Source organism: Myodes glareolus, chromosome 17 (assembly GCF_982192425.1).
Source record: "Myodes glareolus chromosome 17, mMyoGla1.1, whole genome shotgun sequence".
Lineage (NCBI taxonomy): Eukaryota > Metazoa > Chordata > Mammalia > Rodentia > Cricetidae > Myodes > Myodes glareolus.
Genome location: NC_142042.1, coordinates 39,879,812 through 39,894,626, shown reverse-complemented (window position 1 = coordinate 39,894,626; position 14,815 = coordinate 39,879,812). Strand labels below are relative to the sequence as shown.

At 40.2% G+C, this 14,815-nt stretch overlaps 1 protein-coding gene across 1 annotated transcript in view; it reads left to right on the top strand.

Moving 5' to 3' along the window:
* The first annotated feature begins 333 nt into the window (after positions 1-333).
* Plppr5 (phospholipid phosphatase related 5) overlaps positions 334-14,815 on the top strand; it is a 109,646-nt gene continuing 95,164 nt past the window's right edge. Inside the window, exon 1 of the mRNA XM_048456953.3 lies at positions 334-742. Coding sequence (XP_048312910.3) covers positions 506-742 — 237 coding nt within the window. The 5' untranslated portion in view covers positions 334-505. The remainder of the gene's footprint in view (positions 743-14,815) is intronic.

Below are 14,815 nucleotides of genomic sequence, written 5' to 3'. Positions count from 1 at the left end.
TTCTAGAAGCTCCATCTCTGCTGCCTCCCCTCCCTTTCGGATTTTGGATTTTACCCCCGCCAGGGAGCTAGCAGCTGCAGCTCCACAGTATCCACCCGCTCTCCAAGGGGACCAGGTGCCTCCGACGCCGCTTTCCGCGGACCGGTCTGAGGGCTTGACCCAGGCGCTGCGGTGTGGCGGATGCTCCCGTGCCGGGGCCGGGGACTCCCCGCCCTTGCGCACGACCCCGCGCCCGGGCGGGCGGCGCTTGCGGCGGGCAGGGGGCGGGTAGGGCAGCCTGGACTCGTCCTGGGGTAGCCGCCTCCTCTGCATCCTGCCCGCGCATCCCGGAGCCCAGCCGCATCCTCCACCTCTGCCTCTGGCTGCTGCCAACCTCCGCCTCGCGCCACCTCGGCCTCCCGTCGCCCCCGCCCCCGCGCCCCCGGTGGCTGTGCCTCGGCGGAGCCCTGAGGGGGCCTGTGGCTCGTCGGCCGCCCGCTCGGCTCGACTTGGCCGGGAGGCGTGCATGCCCCTGCTGCCCGCGGCGCTCATCAGCAGCATGCTCTATTTCCAGATGGTGATCATGGCAGGGACGGTGATGTTGGCGTACTACTTCGAATACACGGACACGTTCACTGTGAACGTGCAGGGATTCTTCTGCCACGACAGCGCCTACCGCAAGCCCTATCCGGGCCCAGAGGACAGCAGCGCCGTGCCCCCTGTACTCCTCTACTCGCTGGCTGCTGGCGTCCCGGTGCTCGTGGTAAGCCCAGGGCTACCAGCCCTTACTTGCCTTCTGCAGATTGAGGATCCTCCAGGAGGACCAGGGTACACCAACCTTTACCATCTAAGTTTCTCCAACTTGGTGGCAGCCCTCTTCCTTCAGAGGACATCCTTCTGGGGATCACAGGGGGCGGGGGCGGGGGTGAGAGGGAAGCCTGCAGGGTTGGGTGGCTCAAAGACAGAGAAGAGCTCTGCAGAAGGTGATGGGTGGGTGGCAGGCTGCAAAGGGGGTGAGCCTCTGAATCAAATAGACTGGATCCATTCTGTGGCCCTGCCTAGCTGGTTGGCCTCCTCCTGGATTTTCCTAGGAAGTGGAGCAGCAGCCTGGGGTGGGGTAGAGGAGTAAGATGCTGGGCTGGGGAAGGGATCCCTGCCCAGTTGGGGCAGGGGCAAATGCTTCTGTAAATCCCCCTCCTTTCCCTCCAGATGAAAGAGCCAGGTGCACTGAGCTGGAGATCAGCTCACAAGTGTCTAAAAATGTCTGTGGGCATCTGTAAATGAAGAGGCCTCAGCAACAGGGCTTTGCTGGAAATCAGGAGCGGAGGAGCCTGCATCACAAGAGCAAGAGCACTTTAGATTTATTTAAAGGCTATCTTCTCCCCGGACAGCTCTAGTGCCTGCTTCTTCCTCGCTAGATTTATTAACTCTCTCTCTTCTCTCTGGTGTGTGTGTGTGTGTGTGTGTGTGTGTGTGTGTGTGTGTGTGTGTGTGACTGTCCAAGTGGGGGGAGAGGACAAACAAGGCTATATAGATATGTTCTCTTTCTCTCTCTCTCTCTCCCTCTCTCTCTCTCTCTCTCTCTCTCTCTCTCTCTCTCTCTCTCATACACACACACACACATACACACGACATGTAACTCTTGAGCTAATAAATATACCCCAATTTGCATATATGAACACAATACAAAGTTCATTGTAGAAGAAGACTGATATTCCTTTGGAGACCGACCGCACTATGGTTCCTTTACATTGACAAAATACAAAATATCTGAGGTTCCCTTCCCATGAAACTCCCTCTCCTTTCTACCCTCCCTCTCCCTCTCTTCCCTCACCAGGAATAAGAAGTTAGATAACAGAAGGGCAAGGGAACTTGAACTTTCATTTCCCACAGCTGAAGGTATGAATTGAAGTTGTGAGTAAGTGTATCTATGGCTCCCATTTTCTAAAATTTTTTCTTTTGTTTGATCTTCAGGAAAGTGTTTTAAGAATTTTCAAAAGGAAAAGTTCTTATCACAAAATGGCAACAAATCAAATAAACCAAGCCAGTTCTAGATAGCGTCAAAGTAACTGTTTAACACACCACTGCACAGATGGCTTCAAGTTGAGCTCTAGCACAATGGTTGGGCCTGTGTAAGGATTTCCTTCCCTTGAAATATCTTTAGTTTGATTTTGTTTTTAACATTGGATTTGCTAAAATGTGTCAGAAATCCTCAATGCAGTTTCAAGCTCTATTTCTCTCCCTCCTAGTTTGAAAAGTTGCCAGAACAAAAGGTGTCCTAGTTTCTGGGGTACTTTTTGACTTTGCAGATTCTGGGTTTTCAGGCACATGCTTTCTAGGAGATTAAGTAGCACAGAAATTTTTTTTAAAGTTTTTTTTTTAATGGAAAAAGCCAATTGCTTTTTGGGTCATTGATTCATCTACAACCATAATCAATATGTCTGTCTCTGTAATTGACATTCATTTTCCTCAATAAGACAGCGTTTGCCAGCCTTGACCTATACCTACCTGGTGGCAAGTACCAGTTTAGAGTTGAAAATACATTGGTCCAAGACTTCTCACTATTGGGAGACCTAGGGAGAACCTAAGGGGATAAGGGAGCTAAGCCACCACTGAGTGGAACTGAGTCGCTGTAGGCATGCATTTTTAAGGAACAGCATCTACTTATATTAGAGGAAGCTGAGGTTCAGACACTACACTGGAAATATCTGAAAACGACAACAAAAGGTAGATCTGGTGTTCACATACCAGGAACTAGTGCCAAGTGCCATGCTTCTACTTTCAAAGAACTTGTCTCAAAGCTGGGAGCTGGCTGCTGGAGATGACATGGAGAGACCCACAAACAGAGATTTATGAAAGGGGGGCTCCAACCTGGGTTTCTTGTGTTGACCTCCAGAGATGAATGAATAGATTTAAAAATCAATGTGAAGAAAAAATATTGAATTTTGGATGGTTGAACTCTGTTTCCCTTTCTCCTAGGAATAGTAAATTCTGTTACCACATGATGAGCCAATGCAGCAATGTCAGCTTGCTTCTCCATTCTTCTTAAGAACATGGCTTTAAGCATACTCTTTTTCTCATAAGAATAGCAACAATGTGAACAATACTCAACCACAGGGAAGACAATATTTTATTCTTGAATACTTGAGTATGCTTTCCATACTGTAAGGTAGTCATCATCTTTGAGATCCATCATTATTATTTTCATAAGACATTTTGCCAGGCAGTGGTGATAATGCCTTTAATTCCAGCACTCGGGAATCAGATGCAGGAGGATTTCTGTGAGTTCAAGTCCAGCCTGATGTACAAGAGCTAGTTTCAGGACAGGATCCAAAGCTACAGAGAAACCCTGTCTTGAAAAACAAAAAACAAGCAAACAAACAAAAGACAAAGACATTTTGTTTTTAATTTAATTTTATTATTTCATGTAGGACAATGGACCCCTGGTACTGGAGTTACAGACAATTGTGAACTGCCATAGGGGTCCTGGGGGTTGAACCCAGTCTTCTTGAAGAGCATGCAATGCTCTTAACCACAGAGCCATCTCTCCAGCTCTTTCATAAAGCCATTTTGGGAAGCAGGAGCTGAGAAAGATTATGTGCTCAAGGACCAAATAAAGTGTTGCCCTAATGATTTCAGCCCTAGTCTATCAGTCTTCTAAGTTTGTGCTTTTTCTGTTACCAATTATTGATTCAATCCGATCATAAATTATTATTCTAATTAAGTGCTTCAAGCCTTTCCCTTGTGTCATAGTTAGTGCATTTTGACTGCTAAGGTTCATATTTATTGATTTATTGTCTTAACTTTTTATATGTGTTCTTAACCTAGAGGGTGATTTTGAAATCTCTTCAATATTTCTACCTGTGGATTATTTTTTATTTGTCCAAAAATTTGTTTGTGCCTTTTGGGCTGCATTACATTTATTTATTTACCTACTTATTTATGGGCAGCAAGACAGGAGATTTCTAAATATAGCAGGCAGCCTAAGATGTGTGATCTTCCCTAATGTGGAGATTGCAGGCACATGACTTTACCTGGGTGAATTTTAGGAGTGGAAATTTTACTTGCTGTGAAACCTTGAAATTTTTATTTAAGCTTATTAATTCTCAGTTCTTTCAGTCACAAAAATTTGCATTTAAATTATTTATAATATACAAATATCCTTTTCTCTTCATGAGTGATACTTTTTCATAGGTCATTGACGTGTATTGTAATTTAGGGTGCTGTGTATTGAATCCAGGGACTGAGGAAATTTGTTTCTAGCTCAGCATTATTATTAATAAAATAATGGTCATGAAAAGTTTCCTGAATCATTCTGTTCCAAACATTTGTCTGCTAGAGCAGCAGCTCTAAGGGTAATTTCAGACATAAACTACAGTTGCTGGTTCTAGGTAGTTTACAGTGGAATTTGAAAAATTCAAGGAACACACTGGCAATTACAATGATCATTATATGCTTGACTGGGTGTGGTGGTGCACACTTATAAAAGCAGTATTCAGAGGCTGAGACAGGAGGATCATCAATGTCAGGTTAACCTGGACTACATAGTGAGTTGAAAGTTAGTCTTGTCTTCAGAGTAAAACCCTGTATCCACAAAACAAAGCAAAATAAAACAAAACAAAACAGCCAGGGATACAGTGTAGTTGTAGATTCTGTTAGCTTAGTATATTCAAGGTCCTTAGTTTAGTCCCCAACACTGCAAGAAAGAAAAGAAATATGTTGATTTGTACAGACATATGTATTCACCCATATACACATACATGTGTGTATATATCACAAAGACCTATGCTGATACAGGGAAAGACAAGATCACTTTCTTTTGGAGGACTGAAGGAGGACTTCATGAAAATGGTTGCATATGAAGAATGCTTTATCTCTAATTAATTAATTAACTATTTTTTGTTAGCGTCAATACCAAGAGCCTTGTGTGAATACTCAGAAAGTACCGTCCTGGTGAGCTGCATTTCCAGCCCTTGGGATTTAAGGGGTGTACCTACAGCTTCATTCCAAGAATGGTGGAAACAGACGACAGGCAATCACTTCCTACTCAGGGTCTTCCTTTCTTAAAGTCTGGCCTCGGAAAACCACTTCTGTGTTGTACTACAGGACACAGCACTTATAAGTCTGGACTCTTGGTTTGGCTTCTCTTACTAATTAGCCAGCTCCTTGGGCCAAAGTTTCTTTTTCATAAACTGGAGATTAAAAAAACAATAAAACAAACAAACAAAAACATAATTTCCTGCTGTGTAGGGATGGCTTATGCCTTTAGTCTTCCCAAAGCAAACAGATTTCTGTGAGTTCCAGGCAATCCTGGTCCATACAGTGAGTGGCAGGCAAGCCCAGGATACCTAAAATGAAAAAAAAATCCTCCCATGAAACTAAAATAATATAAAACCACATCTAACTCCTGGGGAGCTAATGCATGCGGAGGTTCAGATTCAGAATTCTCTTGCTTGGGTGTAAGTCTATTCTGGTATTTTCCAGTGGTAAGAACTTGAGCCAGTGTGTCTCTCTGCCCAGAGTTCTTCAATGATAAAATGGAGGTGTTGTGGAAATTGGCCTTGTGGGGCTTTTGTGAATGTAAAATTAGTTAATACGCATATGTGGTAGATTAGTGGCCCTCTCTATACCTCTGTGGATCGCTTTACTCAGTACCACTGTGAGAGTGCTCTCCTCAGACACATGTCCCATCCTTACAGCCATTTTTATCAATGGCATGTAAGAAGTTCAGTGAAAGATCATTGTGTCAGAATTTAGTTATTTAAATCCATTAATGCATTTCATTTCCACAATACAATTATGAAGGTGACTGAGACATAGGGAGTTTAGATGGCACACCCGGAGTCTCTCGATGACAGTGCCATTCTCCGAAGCCTGTGCATTTACCTCTTTTGTTAAAAACCTTTACTCTGACAGGCTAACCAGTCTTTTAAGATTTTTAGTCATAGTGACTCAATCCAAGAAAGTCAACATTTTTCTCAAACCTTTTGTCCTGAATTTCATTTTCCTTGGTTTGGTGGTAAACTGTGTGCCCCACTGTAGAGAATAGTCTCTATGTGTGATGTAGGAAATTGTTTTGTTTCCTGTTCTGCTTGGAAGTGTTGCGGAGAGGTGGGTGGCAGCAGAAGGAATTCAGAGATGTGTGGTTCTGCTTTGAAGCATGGCTATTATCTCAGCTGCACACACCGAGCAGGGACTGTAGGCACCCACATTTGTGGAGATCCGCAGTCTCCTAGATTTGCAGTCTGTGGTGCTGGAGAGGTGAGGTGCATCCTCTACGGCATGTTTCTTAAAAAAAGGGAGGCTTAGCACTAGACTGTGCAATGCCATGAATGTGTGGAAATTGGATGTATGCTTATACATACAGAAGTAAAGTTTAAAATGTTTGTTTTAGGATTCCCTAAATGGACTATTCTTGCAGGGAGGGTCTGAGCATCTGTTTGAAGCCCTACTAATGCCTTTTGTTTTTCTTTAGAAATTGCCACTCCCATCCATTCTCATTCTCCTTTCCCTTTTCTTCCTCCTCTTTCCTTCCTTTTCTGTTTAAAAAGTAATTCTCTTTGCCCCTCTTTTTCCTTTCATCTCCACTCATTTTCCTACTGATATGGAAGTGGTGGCAGGAAGCAGAAGCCCTGCTAGCTTTCTCCGGCTTCTGTCTCTCACTCTCTCTTCCTCTATCTTTTCTCCTTTCCTTCCTCCTGTTATCTACAAGTCATCCTTGTGACATTTTTGAGAAATTTACTGTAATTGAAATATGTGAACTTACTCCACCCTACCTTTAAAAGATTTTATGAGTGACAATTGAATGAGAGAAAAAAAAATTTAGGAGACCATGCCACTTCAAAAATACAAGGAAGATACATTGTGAACAGGTCACACAGGTTGTGTAGCTACCCGTGATTGGCATCATTTCTAACTCTATTTTGTCAGACTTATGCATGTATATTGTGATGCAAGAAAATGAATATGACTTTTACCATCTTTTTACTGATTTTTCTATGCACAGAATGGTATAGGTAAAAAGTTAGTAGTATAAAAAGGTCTAACTAATTATTACAGACTATTGATCTAATGTATAATGCTGGTTTCTAAAATATTTTGGTAACTTTAAGTGTTTTCAAGATCCTTATTAAGAATCATCTTGTTCATTTCTGTAATTTTAAATAGATATATAGTTTTGGGGGAGTACATGAATGCCTTTGTTAAATATATGTCACAACCCATGAAGTTTTAGGTGTTGTAACCCCATCAAGCAGAAATCTGTAGACTTTTTAAATGATATAAGGAATTTGCCATGTACTAGGTACAAGCACTGCTGACCGGGCTTCTAAAATATAAGAAAGAAAAGAAATAATCCCTCCTCTTCAAGAATGCATACCAGCTGAGTAAAAATTATACCTTTAAGCCTCAGTTCTCTTGTCTATAAAACAAACATAAGAATACATAACATGATCTCTTCCATGAACTAACAATGTCTGTGCTAAGTGTTCAGTTGGTGGTAGCTGTTTTCTACAATAAATGCCTGCTATTCTTATTGATAATACGGGGTAAAATGACATCATGCACACTTAACCACATTTGAACAAATGAGGTAAGCCATTTACTGTGCACATTAATTCTTTTAGACAGTGTGTGCAGTGGCACCTCTAGGGTGCTTTAGCAATTCACTTCAGTAGGTAAATGACATGTTGAAGACCTGCACCTATTACTTCAAGTCCAGTGCCCTGGTAGCTACATAGAGTTGGCCACTAATTTGATTCATAGTTTATATGACTGAATTCCTAGCAGCAGAGAAGAGTTAAAGCATATTGAATTAATATCAATGTGTTATTTGCCCTAATGCCCATTAATGTAGAGTCTCAGTGAACAGAAATTGAAAAAGCTAAACTTTGAAAGGGGAGTTTAAAAATCAATGTTCAAATATATGAACTCTCTTCATATTTAAACCATCACAATAGCCAATAGGATTTAATTTTTTCAGGTCTGCATTCTCACCCACTCACATGGCAGAATAGGTACTGATGTCAGAACAATGACCCTTACCTAGAGTTAGGAGAACCCTTTCAACACTTCAGAAACTCTTGGAATATTATTAGGTTGGAAGACATTTTAAAATATGTAAAATAGGATTTTATCAGTACTATTTAAACTGTTTCTGAGAATGGCAGTTTTCACTCAGCAGGCTGGTTACATTTTCAGTCTTATTATGACAGAAGTAGTTTGAAAATCATTGTCAGCAAAATTATCATTTTAAAGGAATAAAAACAGAATTACATTTTTTTCAAAACAGGTACATTTAAAATTATTTTAAAGACAGATTCTGTGTTACATATTTCTCACTAAGAGAACATGTATGAATGAATGAGTGTGTGTGTGTGTGTGTGTGTGTGTGTGTAGATTTATAAGGGGTTTGGCATTTAATACATATGTAAGTTTTGTATGAATTCACTTTTGTCTCCCCTGTGTCTCATCTCTGATGCTTCTTCCCACTCCAGTCCAACTTTCTAGAACATTCTTTGCATCCAAGCAGTAATCTCCCGACTTGTATCTCTTGCAAATTACAAGTTGGATATGAATTATGACATTCAGGTCATTTTGTGATGTGGTTGATAATGCATTATTATCATAGTTCCGTCATTAGATTTGGACATTTCAAAGTTAGAATAGTGTAAATTGACTTGAGTCAGTTTTCTTTGATTGAATATGTAGTCTATTTTTGATAAATAATCTATCAGGGCACTCATTGAAGTTGTGGTGATGAAATTATAATGAATTTGAATTCAAATAATAGGCCAAATTCTGCTGAGCTTTCAGTTATTTAATAGCTTTCCATTACAGCAGGCAGAAGTGTCCAAATGACTTGTAAGTTCAATGAATCCTTAGCTCTTGGTCCTCAGTGATGATTTAGATGGATGAAATGCTGTCTGAAGGATTAGCACAGCCAAGATGGAATTGGATTGACATAGTCCAAACCAACCACAGTTGAGATCTTCTGATTTCATCAGGATAAAAGCATTAGGGAAGAGGGTATAGACCACAGCAGAATCTTAATCCTTGCGTGTTCAGGTATGGGAATATAAGCCCATTCACATCAATTGAAGTTTTTTTTTCCTTTCACCAGTGAAGGTGCATTTTTAGCAATTCATCATGATAATTAAAAGCCAGTCTTTTCGTCAATAGAGAAAACCCTTTTCTTCTATCCTCTTTGCTAATTAAGTCAGTCATTAATTAACATACAGATAGCAAAGAGATTTTGGCAGCTTCTTTGAAATAATAAGACCTGTTTTAATTCTCCGTCACTGTGACAACATACATGTGATGAATAGCATGGAGGAAGGAAGGATTTAGTTAGATTCATGGTTTCAGTCCACAGTTCCTTGGCTTCTGGGCCTGGGGGATAGGGGAAAGGCAGTGCACCAAAATGAAAGTACATGAAGGGGCAAAGCAATTCACCTCACACTGGCTAGGCAGCAGAGAAAGAGAAAGAGAGTGTTAGCATTTATAGCAAAGCTCTACTCCAAAAAGCCATTAAGTTATTACTTTATCAATGGGTTAATCTTCCATGAGTTTGGAGCCCTCATGATCCATTGACTTCCTAAAGGCTGCACTGCAGCACCAGGGACCAAAGTCTTCAACACATGCTCTTCAGGACAGATTCATGAACCAAATCATAACCATACTTGTGACTGACTACTCTGGACTTTGAACTTGGCTAGCATTTTAGCAGACCATCCCTGGAAGTAGAGCTGAAATCAGTAAGCTTAATGATACGTACTAATTCATATCCCATACATCACCCTGGACTCAATTGCAGATGCCATCACCTAAGGGCTGGTCCTTCTCTAACTCATTGTTACTCAAACATATGCTCAGGATACCTTAGCTACATGGTGGCATGCATTTGTCTCATAGTCATTTCCATATTTGGCTGGCTTACTTATTTCCTCAGAATGTACAGTGTGTGGCACACAGGGTATGGATGCAGAGATATAAAATAAGTGCAAATAGAATAATAGAAAGCAGGGCTGTGAAAAGTGGCTTCTCTTCAACCACTTTGTGCTTCCTTCTCTCCTCTCAGATTCTCTTCCCCTGGACAAACACATAGTGAATAGCTTTCACGGGCATCATACTTTGAAATAAAGTCTTTAAGAAGTCAAATTCGTTGTTGCAAAAATCCAGGGATTTGTTATGTTTCAAAGCAAATTCGGAAATAGGTGAAACATTATGGGGTAGTGAAGTAAACACTTTGCTTCTATATCTGCATATTGTTGATATAACTTGTGGCCTCTTCCTGCTAATAGAAGGCAGATTTGTGTTGGTATAGCCCAAACCTCCGTGTGCTTCTCATACTTGCAGTATTGACAGCAAAAACTGTACTTTGTTGAAATCGTCATTTTAGATTTGGCCCCTGTCAGCTTGTTACATAGAAGCACCTTGTATTTCCAGAGACCTCATCAAAGCCGAGTGTCACGATCTCACAAACACTGAAACCAAGCAGTCTCAGAGAGATGCTGCCCTGGAGGATTCATCTTGGAATTTCAAATGAACTCCTGACATTTTCAATTGAAAGGGGGAAAAAAAAAGACCGTATCTTGGGGCTGGTGACAATGACCTCTTCCTTCCCATGTGCCTGGGCAGTATTTGCTTAGTTACGAAAATGAATGAAGAGCCTTAGTCATAAGTACGTGATAGCCCTCTTGCTTTTTTACAAAGGGACATTTGTTTCCTCTTCTCTCTGGTTTCACATCACATGGCTACTTGGGGTCCCCTTGTTTTTCTGGGTGAAGTCTGGAATACAGATATCAGACTCTAGAAGATGCTTTATCCAAGCCGCACAATCAGTCTCTTTCTGGCCTTATATTTTTGGGAAAGGTTTGTGAATTCAGTGTGAAATGGAACATGCATCCTCATAGGCAGACCTCTTCAGCCATGGAAGATGAAATTAGTGATTCTTTATTTTTGCCTCTTAATTTTCTAATGAGTTGCCATAGAGATGAAGTGACTTGTCCAAGGCCACTCAACTAATGAGTAGATTGTACAGGCAGTTAATATGTTTAGATTGCTTAATGCCTATCTAGTATTGTTGCAACTGCTACATACATACTAATTTAGTGTTCTTCTCAACATTGGGGTGACCCTATTGTATCTCAATTTATAGATTGTATCAAGGCTCAGAGAGTGAGCAACTAACCTATGACACAGAGCATGGAAGTGGTATGCCTTGACCTGATACTTTTCCTGCCTAGGTTTTACTTCTTTTGGAAGGATGAAGGCCACCTGTGGTGAATATCTTTGTTTTGCAGTGTTATTTGGGAAAATAAAATGCACAGTGTGCTTATGGTAATAGTTTTTTTGTGACTTTTACTATTGACCCAAAAGATTCTATTAACAGTGTGTTTATAGTTAACACTTGGGATTTTAAAGATGCAACCAAAGATGAGGAAAAAGAGGCTTTGGGTTTTTTTTTGGTTTTGGTTTTGGTTTTTTGATACGGGTTTTCTCTGTAGCTTTGGAGCCTGTCCTAGAACTAGTTTTAGTACACCAGGATGGCCTTAAACTCAGAGTTCTGCCTGTCTCTACCTCCCGAGTGCTGGGATTAAAGGTGTGTGCCACCACTGCCTGGTGGAAGAAGAGCTTTTAAGGGGCTGGGGAGCTTGCTCTTTGGGTAAAATGCTAGCTGCACATGCACAAGATTCTGAGTTGAGATCCCAAGCAGCCATGTACAAATGTTGGTTGGGTGTGATGGTGTGTGTGCCTACAAGCCCAGTGCTGTGTAGTTAGATACAGGCAGATCCCAGGAGTTCCCTGGGCAGCTAGCCTAAGCAATATGTAATGATACTGGTTTCATGAGTAGTGGTGGCTCAAAAGCCATTGTAGTGGACAATAGAAGAAAAATATGAGACCAACCACTGGCCTCCACACATGATTAAGCACACTTCCTCAAATATGAACACATATATATCCCCTGCATACATACATGTACTCATGCACAATGAATAAGTGAATGAATGAATGAATTAACTAATGGATGAATGAATAATATTGGAATCTGAAATCGGTGTTGGGTCTATGATACTTTTTTCTTTCCCTTAATATCAACTATTTTCATCCAAAAAGGAAAGCCCCATTTGGAGTTTAGCTGATAGTTGAGTAACTGTCTATCCAGTTTTGATGCACACATTTTAAACTCTTATGCTGTGGTTTTGACAGAAATAACCGTATCACCGTCGTAGAGAATATCAGATACAACCAAGACATTGCCTTTACCATCAGGTTTGGAACAAGAGGATAGAAAGGAGATTCAAGGGTATAGACATATTTAGGGAAAATTATAGACAATGTATACTATTTTTGAACTCATATTTTTAGAGGATGCACTGTTTTGAGTGCTAGTGCCAGAATAATAAAGACAAAGCTTTTCTGGTCTGATTGCCTTCCTTGAGGACCCGCTGAGGCTTGAAGGCACTTCTCTACGATGCTCATATTATTCTCCCTCTCTTCATTTCCTATGTTTCCATATCCTCTTCCTTAGTTTAGCAAGCTTCAGGGCCATCTCTCTGACACCCCTTTCCTGGATGTTTTTAGTAACCTTAAATCTGTTGTTACTGTAATTTCCTTTTTACATAATGGCCATTTGTTTCTTGTCTTATACACTTTCAGCTGTAGCGAAGCAGAACAGGAATTCTACCACTTCTCTCACTATCTTTCTATTGAATCCATCAGCCTTAGATAGGAATAGAAGCTTCTACTGGTCCACTACCATGTCTGTGAAAGGAAAGAGTCAATATCTTCCCAAAGGCTGGCTTCTTGGCTTCCTACACTTTAAGCTGGAGCCTAAGGCAAACTCTTCTAATTGAATTTGCCATCTTGGAAGCACATAACTGCTAAACACTTATTTAAATATACCCTATACAATATATTACAAGGACACATGGTTGGTTACACATTTGATTTGATTGTATAAAACTTAATGGCTGTCAAAACAGTATAAATTCCTATAGGGGAACAAATATGTTTTATAAAAATATTTGCTTCCTGCTCAATGCCTAACAACCCTTCAAACGACAACAATAAATAATTATTTGTGTATTTTAAAATAATATAATTAAAAAGAAATTATAATTATTTCAGAAATCCTCTTTTTATTCAATTCTTTAGAATTAAAATTATTTAAGAATTTCATAGACAAATACAATATACTGCATTTTAATCATATCTATTCCCACATACCCTGTTCCTTCCAGAGACTCCCAAAAGTCCCCCTCTCAATTCTGCCAACTTCATGACCTGCTTTTGTGAGCAATTGAGTCTAGTTGCTGCTGTTTGTATGCACATAGGTGTTGGGTATTCTGCTGGAGCTTGTACAACATTCTAGGAGTCACATCTCCAAAGAAAAATTATTCGTAACCCTCAAATGCCAATTTCTCGTTGTCCATAGGTGGGATCTTGGATATTTGTTTTGAACTGTTGTTTGATCTTGTTCAGATCTTGTGCACCTAACCACAGCTGCTGTGGCTCTTTCATGCCCAGATGACAGTGGTTCCAGAAGTTCTCCATAATTTTTGTCTTTTGAAAACCTTCTCCTACCTCTTCTATACTGTTTCCTGAACCTGTGGGTGTGGTGATGTGGATGTCCCATCTAGGGATGAATACTTCACAGTCACTTACTCTCTGTACATGGTAACTGTAAGCCCTTTTATCAACCATGAGGGATTCTTGTTTATTTAAATTTATTATTTATTTACTTGAGTGCATGTCATATTATGATAAAATGTGCCTAAGTGCATTATCCACTCATAGATGTTTAGGTTGTTGAACCCAAGTTATTTTCCCAAGCTCCAGATTGTTAACATTTTACTTTATTTTATAGTCATAAATTTTAAATATTTTTCCTCTGTGTGTTCATTTAACTTTTAATTTAATCAAAGTTATGCATAATGTACCCTGAAAGTAAACCTCATTTCATTTAAGTGGAGAATATTTCTAATACCTCTAATTTTTCATTTACAAATCTTTAGCATCATTATGGCTTTGCTCTATAAACATAATTTATTTGTTTTAAATTATATATAGCACTTTTAAAATTATCACTATAAGAGGATTTTTGTTATACCTGTTATTTTTTGAAAATCAAGTGAGATGTTTTATGCATTTTAATATACTTAAGCTTTTTTCTTAACTAAGCCAGAGGTGCAGGAAATATTGGTTGGTAGTGTGGTTAGTACTTGGCTAACATTCATGGGCTAGATTCTTAGTATATGGACACACACACGCACACACACACACACACACACACACACACACACACACACACACCAGGTTACCTAAGATTGCATCATCATCATCATCATCTTTCTTTAAAATTCATTGATTTAAATTATTAATTCATTTTACATCTGAAACTTCTATGTATGACAAAACTAGAAAAAATTTGTGTGTCTTTGCTCACATGTATGGGATATATACGAATGTGGAAGCCATAGATTGATGGTAGGTATCTTTCTCAACCAGTTCCACCTTAGCTTTTGAGGTAAGGTCTGTCACCGAATCTAGGATTCATGAATTCTGCTAGACTAACTGGCCAGCAAGCTGTAAAAGTTCTTGTTTCTCTGTCTCTCGGGTTCTGATATTACAGTGTGCTTTGATTTGCCCACACTGTTTTCTGTGAGCGCTTTATATTCGAACTCAGATCTCCATCCTGGTGCTGCAAGTACTTTGCTGACTGAGTCATCTCACCAGCCCCAAAAATACATTTTGATGGTGTTTTGATGCTGCATTCAGATAGCTGGCAGGGGTTCTAAATGAGATGAGTCAGTATTTTAGAGTCACACAGGAT